Below are 9386 nucleotides of genomic sequence, written 5' to 3' on the forward strand. Positions count from 1 at the left end.
ACCAACCCCGATGCGAATGGGAAAGCAGTGTCCAAAATCAACAGAAGTTAATAATTGAGAAAAGAAAAGAGTAGTGGAAGGGGGCCCCTACCAAAGATAAGATCCAAATGGTGTTTTTGTTGTATAGTGGAAAACTGCCAGCACATGTCCCCAAGATTCAGTAGACCGACCGACTTGTAGGACAATAATTGTGCTCTGCTTTCAACTAGCAACTGTAAAATTCACTCTTCCTGGCTCCCATTACTTTTACGAAAAAAAAAAAAAAAAAAAAAAAAAACTGATGAAAACAGTGACGGGAGAGCACAAACATCGGAATATGAAGGGGCACACAGCTCCAATCATCCAATGCTTTTTCTCATGAGTCATTCTAGTTCAGTAGCTTGTACGACATACTTATATGTGGTTAGAAACTAATTGTTATACCATCGAGAGTTTATATTACATTATGAATTCTAATCCAAAACTTATGTGTTTGTAATTAACACATTCTGTATCTACAATTAATAATTTATGTACTTATAAATAAAATAAAGGCACATAACATAATAATTACAGACATTTAAATTGTTAAATGCAGGTAAGATACACATAAGATGATTAACATGTTATGTTTCTACCGTTAACATATTTGTACTTGCTATTAACAATTTACGTGACTATAGTTATCATGTTATATATTTGTAATTACCATGTGATATGCCTTCAGTTTGTTTATATATACAGAAACAATTAATTGCAAGTACAGAATGTGTCAACTGTATATACAAAATTTGTAAGTTATTTTTGTATCAGGATCCACAATGCAAGATAAACCTTGAAACAGGGTATGGCAAATTATTGTGTGGACCATGGTCCACACAATGTTATGTGAACCATAACAAAAAGTACATTTTTAATATACTAAATGTACATTATTTTTGTACTAAATGTACATTATTTTACAGTAGACAAAATATGATCCACACAATAATGATTGCCATGGTATAATTTGGCGTTAGAAAGGAAAAGAAATAGAACCTGATAAAAGCCCAAATGAAACATTGGCCTTCATGGTAAATGGGCTAAGCCCATTTCATTCCTTTCTACCCATGACTTATTTGCACACCAATTGCAGCCCTAAAGATTCTTTTTTTTTTTTTTTCATATGCAAAAGGTCCTCCCTAGTCCCTCCATTGCTACAGCTCAATTAAGTTTACAGACAACTATATTTCCAAGTAGCTTTGTCTTGTACAATCAAGCATCCAAAGTCCCTTATAAATACAGCAATTATCAAGAAAGGCTATAAAAGGCTATGAAATGAACAAGAAAGGCTATTTTACAAGGGCAAACACCAAATGGAAGTTGTTAATATACTTGTATAAAGCTACAATATTAATGAGAATTGAAATTTTCCAACAAAAATTTACCTGAGAAAGGAGATCTCAATTGTTTGGGGTGAGAGAAGGAAATGAGGGGATAGATTGTAGTATTAACTTCCTGCTGCTGCTCCTACGACTCGGGGAAGTTCCCAATTCAGTATGAGGAGGAGACACCCTCTTACTGTTGGGAGATGTAGACTTGACAATGCCACTGGTTGGAGAAGTGTTGCCTTGGAGCTCACTAGGAATTTCGTCTTCTTCAATGGATTCAAACTGCTTATGAAACTTGGGTAGAGGTCGAAAGAATGTTGGCCTTCCAAGTCCTTGGCTAGCAGCATATGTTCCACCAGATGAGGATCCAACGCCAAGAATTGATGGCATACGTGTTGGTTTATTCTTCAAGGAAACTAGTGGTTGCATTGGTGGTCTGAGGCAGATATCTTGAGTTAGTATAGACACTAGAAATTACAACTCGTAAAAATTTACTATTGGTTCATTGTACCTCTTGGACCGCAATGGTGTTGCAGGCAGGAATGAATCGGGAATCTGTTCTATTTCCGTCTGGAAAGCTGATTTCTGTGAACTCTCATCAATAGAACTCTTCTCGTGGACATCTGTTTCCTCTTCTTCTAATTCAGCTTCTGTGCCTAAAATAAATATAGAATCAGACCTCCAGTGTTTGAACTAAAAGATATGGATTAAGATTTAAATAGAGAGGAGCATTCACCATCTTTTCTACCAAATGCATTCTTACAGCCTTCACACCTGCAATTAATCGAGCATCCAACGCCGCCCTTCAAGATGAAACAGCCTTCTTGTATCAGCTAATGAAGAGAACAACAAATGCATTTGGAATGCAACAATAGGAAAAAGAATACCTGATAGCATTCACAGTATTTCTTCAGACAACCGGATTTTTTGCAGTTGCATCCTCTCTTGTGCCGAGCAGAAGCAGGAGTCTATCACATATCATCCAGCAATATTGATAATTAAAAATGTGTCACTTTTTTATCCTTAATTTAAGTCACTGGATAAGCAAAATGCAAGTGTACACATCAGTTTCTTACCCCTATTTCAGCCAGAGTTTCTGTTGCCCTAATCACTTTGGGAGCAAAAGCAAGTGGATTTCGAGATTCAATCTGTTTGCGAGTTGCAATGACAGTGTCTTCATAAATAGGCTTGTTAAAGCAATCTTGACATGAACAAGGCTCTACACAGTAGACACCGGCAGCAAAACACTCGCAATAACTGCAGAGAGAAGTTTTATTAGGCATCATCATTAGAAGTTGTAGCTAGATTTATCTTATACTCCATATTTGTTGTCCGTGAACTGGCTAACAGAATTCAGACACGCATATATAGCATGCACAGGGAAATTTTAGTTTGATACCGAAATTGTTTTCATTTGCATTTCATAGTGCAGATGCAAGCACATTATAAGTAAAACTTATTGCAACTCCAAGGGAAAATAATAACACTTACAGTTTCAAGCATTTTGATTTTTTACAATTGCAGCGCTTGCAGCCCTCACTTTCCCCAGATTCCATTCTACGCCTAAGCATCCAGTTACATCAGAAGAAAGAATAAGATAATAAAGATTTAGGAGCAAAGGGTTAGGGTAATAAAGAGCATACTTCTTTTTTCTTGGACTACTACTCTGATTGAGCTCTTCATTAACACTACATCCAGGTGACTGATTAGCATCTTCATTAAGGTGTATTCCATCTTCCAGAGCTACTCTTGCTTTAGAGGTTAAGGTTAAAGAACGATAATTGGCAGCTGAGCCAGGCGCAACTAAAAGCTGATGTCCTGAAGCAAGTGCTTCATGCTTGACAGCATGTCCATCCTTTGCAGCCACTGCAAGAGCATTTAAATGCAAGCCAATTCCAGGTAAAATGCATCGTGAAGGTTCACGCCTGGACTTGGTACCAACTAAATGTTTGTCCGTGGAGGTAGTATTTCCATCTGATTGAGTCCATAACGAAGAACCAGAATCAGAGCCTGTATTCTCATCCAAATGCTTTTTTCGAATTCCAGTCATGTCAAAAACTAGACAGCGCCTTCTGATTCCACGGTTAAAACCAGAAACCATCTACAAAGGGAAAAATAGGATAAAAGTTAACATATCAAATTGAGGAATTTATGAATATGCTCGGAACTAATACAGCAGTACAGTGAGAACCCCTGAGTTCATAGTCTGTCTTGAAGCCATCAAACTAGTATTGCAAAGAAAACTAAAAGTATTCATCAAATTTGAAGGAAAATCCACCAGTTTCACAAAGATATTTTATATGATTAGCCACATTGAACCCAGAGTTCAATCAATTCCTGCATGTATCAAGATTAATATGATTATAGGTAGGCAAACAGCTAACATAATTCGCATGATTCTTAATACTGTTTTTGTTATTATGAATATAACAGAAACTACAACAAGAAAGGTTTAAACTTCTCATAAAGGAAGAGATGTTAATTTGACATATGCTTGAAAAAAGAAATCCCCGTCTTACTATCGGACATCACTTCAGCCTGAATCGGTGCCAAATAGTGAGTTTCCCATTTGGTCACTATTGTGAAGATGTTCAAGTTCTGTATACTGATACAGTACTCAAGCCAAGACCCCAACTCCACCACAAAAGCTAGCTCATGAGTGGAGGTTTGGTCCCAACTTAAGTACCATTGCCCACCACTTGAGAAGCCGACATCCGCAACGGCTTACTCTAGACGGCTCACACTCCGGACTCTTCTCGGCACCAGGTAGCCCTTTTCCCCTTTGGATGGCTTCACTCCGGACCTTATCAAGCATCAGGTAACCCTTTTCTAGGTCGCCCCTAGGCCGGCAACTGATGAGTGGACGGCTTCACTCTGGATAGCTTTCAACTCCGGACTCTTCTCGACACCAGGTAGCCCTTTCCCACAACACTCCGGCCTCTCAACGAGAGCACCAAATGGTACGACACTCAAGCCAAGACCCTAACTCCACCACAAAAGCTAGCTCATGAGTGGAGGTTTGGCCCAAACTTAAGTACCACTCCACAATCTCTTGTGGAGCCAATGTAGGATCGTATCATATACATTACATGAGTTCTGAACAGATTTCCCTTCTTTTTTATTTACTGTTGTTGAAAATATGCACTCAACAGCTTCTCAAAATCATACCAGTGATTCAGCAATTCATTCAAGTAAATCATATATGGAAAATAATAATGGTATCCTGAATGAAAAATCATAATGCAAGGAATAAGTAAAAAATTAAAAGAAAATCAGGATGGATAGAGAAAGAGATACAAATAGTTCCTAAACTAATTGCATCAAAATGTTAAGCAACAGAAGTAAACTTACGTCTGCCTCCATTTTCTCATTTGTGCAGCCAACCAAGCTTTTGGTGCATACAGAAGAATCAGGGTTTCTGTCTTGGACTTCAGCATATTGATTGAGTTCACTTCCCTCTCCAGACTGGGTTGACTGATTTTCTGTTTCAATTATTTCTTCAACTTTTTCACCAGAACCAACTGCACTAAAGGTTTTAATATTCTGTATTTCATTCCTGCCAAAGGAATAGGTCCTAGAAATAGGATCCACTTCTTTCTTGATGGTCCCTGTGTCATTGGGTGAATCAAAAATTAATGCATCACCAGTGCCAGAAATTAAACCCTCAAAATCACACCCTGAATCTTCTTCATTTCGATCAATTTGACTTGCCCCTTCCATCTTCACTTGACTTCTCAGTGAACATTTTTTTCCAGGCACATCATGGACCACTGGGACAATTGTGTCAGAGCTCCCAGCTAATGCTGAAAAACTTTTATCTTTGAAGTCACAGTTTGTCACTGGGCTGGAATTTGGACTGCTGCAATCATAATCTAAACTCTTTACAAGCTCAACAGCAAGCTTTGAAAATTCATAAGATGCTCGGATAGAAGCTTCAATAGTGCAACTCCCAAGATAACTTTCCGGTTGTTCACTCGTGTTACCAGAAACATCTAGATTATGGACTTGAGAGCTATTGACTTTATGATCATTATCAGAGGAAAACTCAGGTTTGGACGGATCAGGAAGCTGGTGCCTGAGGAAAGACGAATTCAAAAACATAAGTATGCTCCACACTGGATAGAGAGACTAAAGGTGCAATTTAGAAGTTGTAAATGTCTTAAAAGAGCATGCTTACCTTCTTAGGAATCTAGACTCCTTTAACATACTCAAATGAGGTGAAGTGAAAACAGATGGAGGCGATGAAAAATTAAGGGGATTGAATGTCTGAGTGATATGTACAGACTTAACCGGCTCGATAGGTGAAAGGCTGTTCAGAAAATTGAAGACTGGGGACTCCTGTACACACGGAAGAGGATGCCTTCAGAATTAAGCATAAAAAGGAAGGGTGATGCAAATAAAAAGAAAAAAGATGCAGAACTTCAATATCAGAAAAAATATTAGACTAACACTAAAAACAGTTGTGCTTTCAGTAAATAACCAACTCTCCTGAGAAAGAGTCATTTACTTGTTCATCAAAATTCAAAACAAAACATAAAACTCCTACTGAAACATGTGGTGGAAAATTGGAAATTACAAATTAGATGAATGCCATAAAATGCTTGAACCCACAAAAGAAACTGTTAATTATTCAGAGACCTAGCAAAAATCCCTTGAATGGAAAGGTCAATAAAATAAATCCTTTTTTTTTGGAATTAAGCATATTCATAAACACCGGTAGGAAAAGAACTCATGAAGCGACATACAATGAATTAGAATATAATGGTGCACACTCCCAAACTTGATAATGTAGCATTAACTATTTCATTGGGTTAGTAAACACTGTTTTTTAAAAAATGTTTCCCAGTGAAAACCACCCAAAGTAAGGGTCAATTTATCTGCATAATATCTAATTGAATAAATACATCTGCACTTTCCTTTAAGAAGCAAAACATTTAAAATTTCACCAAAGAAAACTAAATTTAAATACAAAAAGTAGGAGGGAACACAATCAACCCCTAAAAGATTGCACATCAAGTATAAGTTAGAAAAATCACAAAAACAAAATGGCATGCAACCATGTAGAGGATGTCCAGCTTTAGAAAAATCAAGCAATAAAGTGGCCCATAAATTGACCAAATTTACATTTTCTCAGAAGATGAACAAGTCAGTTCACAATGTCAAATTTAAGATAAGTCCCAATAGATGAAAAGCAAAGAACACAGTACAACATTCACTTAACAAGCATGTTATGATTTCTCCGTGGTTTATGCCTAACAGATTATATGGATCAATTAGCAGAACAATACAATCCCCCATTTGCAAATTCTTATCTGCAAGTCAACACTTGAAACCAAAGAAAAAGTAGGGGAAGAAACTCCAAATTTAAACAAAAATAATTCTCATTCAAACTCCTCAAAGTGCATATTAAGTCATGGACACACATAAACACATAATTTTCATTAAAAAAATAAAAATAAAATGTAAACAAACCAATTATGTGACCAAATTAAGAAAAACCCATTACTCAGACTCTCCAGAGCCTCTCGGACTACCCAGAAGACTACAAATCAAGCATCAAATTCACATATTACAAAGTCAAATACGCTCAAAAACATAAGGCATTAAATTAAACCAAATCAGACATCAAACCTCAATTTTTGACAAGGGTGTTACGATCTGGTTGATTTTAGTCCTATCTGGAGTATCCATAACCGCCGGCCCTCCTTCTTCGCTCCCACCCACCTCACTCCCACTACTTTTTCTCTCTGCATTTTCACTCTCCATATTCGCTTCCACTCCACCCATCTCTGTGCATGAGCGCCTGTCTCTCTCTCTCTCACTCTCTAAACCTATACGTGCATAAAATCCTGTATGGGTGCAGTGCACTCTCAACCACTGTTTCTTCCTAGATAAAGGAAGAGCTTTTCCCCCTCAAAGACGAAAATTTAAGAAGCGGGAAGTGGAGAGCGGTGGGGACTGGGGAGCAATGGATTTTCTCGTGATGATAAAGAGAGACAAGGCCCTACCAGGCTAGCGTCCCAACATCTCATCTCACGCTAAAAATAATGTGTAGCATATAATAATGGTAGAGAGAGATAGAGAGAGAGAGAGGCGGAGGAGCGGGTGGTGACTGGTGAGGGAAATATGAATGGCCGTGAAGCGGGTCAGCGGGCGGGTCTTTTTTTGAGACTCGGAACGAGAGGGAAAGTAACGTATACTAACAAATAATTGAGCCCGGGTGAGATTTTACCTCTCATGTCCTCTCACTTTTAGTTATTGCCTTTCATGTCCCTATCACTAATTTCTAGAATGGTATAATCAAAGATCATCATTAAAATTGACTAACATCAATATCATATGATATGCTAACACCAATGTTTTTAACCTCTAGTAAAACTTTTGTCATACCACCCATGTTGTATATTTATATAGTAAACTAATTTTATACGCGCATTGCGCGATTGATATAATGTCCAATGTTTTTTTTAAATAAGTATTTTAAAGTATATCAAGGCAAGATTATATTAAAATCTGAACAATCTGAACTATTCATTTGACTTAATAATTTGACGGTCATTTTCTCTACCCAATGTTTATAATTAAATAAATATTTGAAAGTATATAAATGCAAGATTATATATGAGAAGTTCAACATAAGTAATTTAATGTCTAATTTGTTTATTTAAATATGTAATTCATAGTATATGAATACAATGTAATATAGGAGATTCATTATAATTGTTACTAAACTTTTTTTAAATAGTAACCAAGTATTTTTGTTGCAAAGTGTTCTAATATATTTAATGAATGTACATATATACAAGATCAATGAATGAATCAACGGTACCAGTCCTTTAGGTGTTTTGCTCAGTGTTCATTTAGTTCAACCATTATTGCTGAATTAAACAGTCCTTTAGGTGTTTTGCTCAGTGTTCATTTAGTTCAACCATTATTGCTGAATTAAACAGTCCTTTAGGTGTTTTGCTCAGTGTTCATTTAGTTCAACCATTATTGTTGAATAAATTATTATGGATAAAGAAATTTCAAATTTAAGGAATTTAGATGTAGTAAAAATTTAAAATTTTTAATTATAATGTAACCCAAAGATATTGGACGATTGGTAAATATGATGTAACTCAAAGCAATGCTAAAGAAAGTGTTTTGGTTATTCAACGGTTTGAAGCAACAATTTGTTCCAAACCACTGAAAATACAAACATTGCAATTTACAATATTTTCACTTAACGTTTTTGAGAATGATTTTCCTAAAATACATCTATATTTTTAAAAAATTATTATTAAAACAATTATTATTATTATTATTATTATTATTATTATTATTATTATTATTATTATTATTATTATTATTATTATTATTATTATATGTATACTCTTAGGTTATTTTAAATGTTAATTTAAAGAAGTAATTTTTTTCAAATATCTTTTTACCAACCGTTGATATAATTCGCTAGTCAAATCCGCTAACGCTAACCGCTAACCGCTAACTGCTGATTGTCAAACAAGGACATTGCGAGGTAGTCTCTCACTTCAATTTGTTGTGTGATTTGAATAATCTCTTTGTCAACAAATCCCTCAAGTAGTTAATATAATTGGCTTTATTAATTTAAATTTTTTAAATTTTTTCATGGTATTTATAAAATACTTGGTAAATAAATATATAGCATTATTTTGTATTATAATTTTGATATTTAATTAAAAAATAATGCACAAAAAAAGATAATAGACAATGTAGTGAATATAATCAATTGATTAATTTGAATGTGAAGAATTTTTACATTGGAGAAACATAAAGACAATATAACTAATGAAATTATTCCTCTTAATTAATTTATTGATAATATAATGAATAATTTTTTTTTAATAAAGACATTGTAGGGACAATGTAAGGGGTTTTGATCCGGTTCCGAAATGAGGCGGTGTTACCAATGACTCGATACCCTGCTGCTACCGAATGAAGTAGGGACTACCCGAGCTAAAGATAGAGGCAAGAACACTTTCCGGCCAAGTCCCATTACGAGCTGCGTCGCGAGAGCTT

General features: G+C 35.6%; 1 protein-coding gene across 1 annotated transcript; it reads right to left on the reverse strand.

Moving 5' to 3' along the window:
- Positions 1–1186: 1186 nt before the first annotated feature.
- On the reverse strand, positions 1187–7471 carry LOC109151861 (protein tesmin/TSO1-like CXC 2). Its single transcript, XM_019299463.1, has 10 exons — positions 6981–7471; positions 5527–5687; positions 4701–5424; positions 2993–3450; positions 2841–2912; positions 2426–2606; positions 2237–2317; positions 2086–2152; positions 1861–2005; positions 1187–1785 (listed from the first exon to the last, which is right to left on the reverse strand). The coding sequence occupies exons 1-10, from the start codon at positions 7134–7136 to the stop codon at positions 1422–1424; spliced, it is 2409 nt and encodes an 802-aa protein (XP_019155008.1). The 5' UTR covers positions 7137–7471; the 3' UTR covers positions 1187–1421.
- Between the last annotated feature and the right edge of the window lie 1915 nt (positions 7472–9386).

The sequence above is a fragment of the Ipomoea nil genome, unplaced genomic scaffold, assembly GCF_001879475.1.
Source record: "Ipomoea nil cultivar Tokyo-kokei standard unplaced genomic scaffold, Asagao_1.1 scaffold2297, whole genome shotgun sequence".
Lineage (NCBI taxonomy): Eukaryota > Viridiplantae > Streptophyta > Magnoliopsida > Solanales > Convolvulaceae > Ipomoea > Ipomoea nil.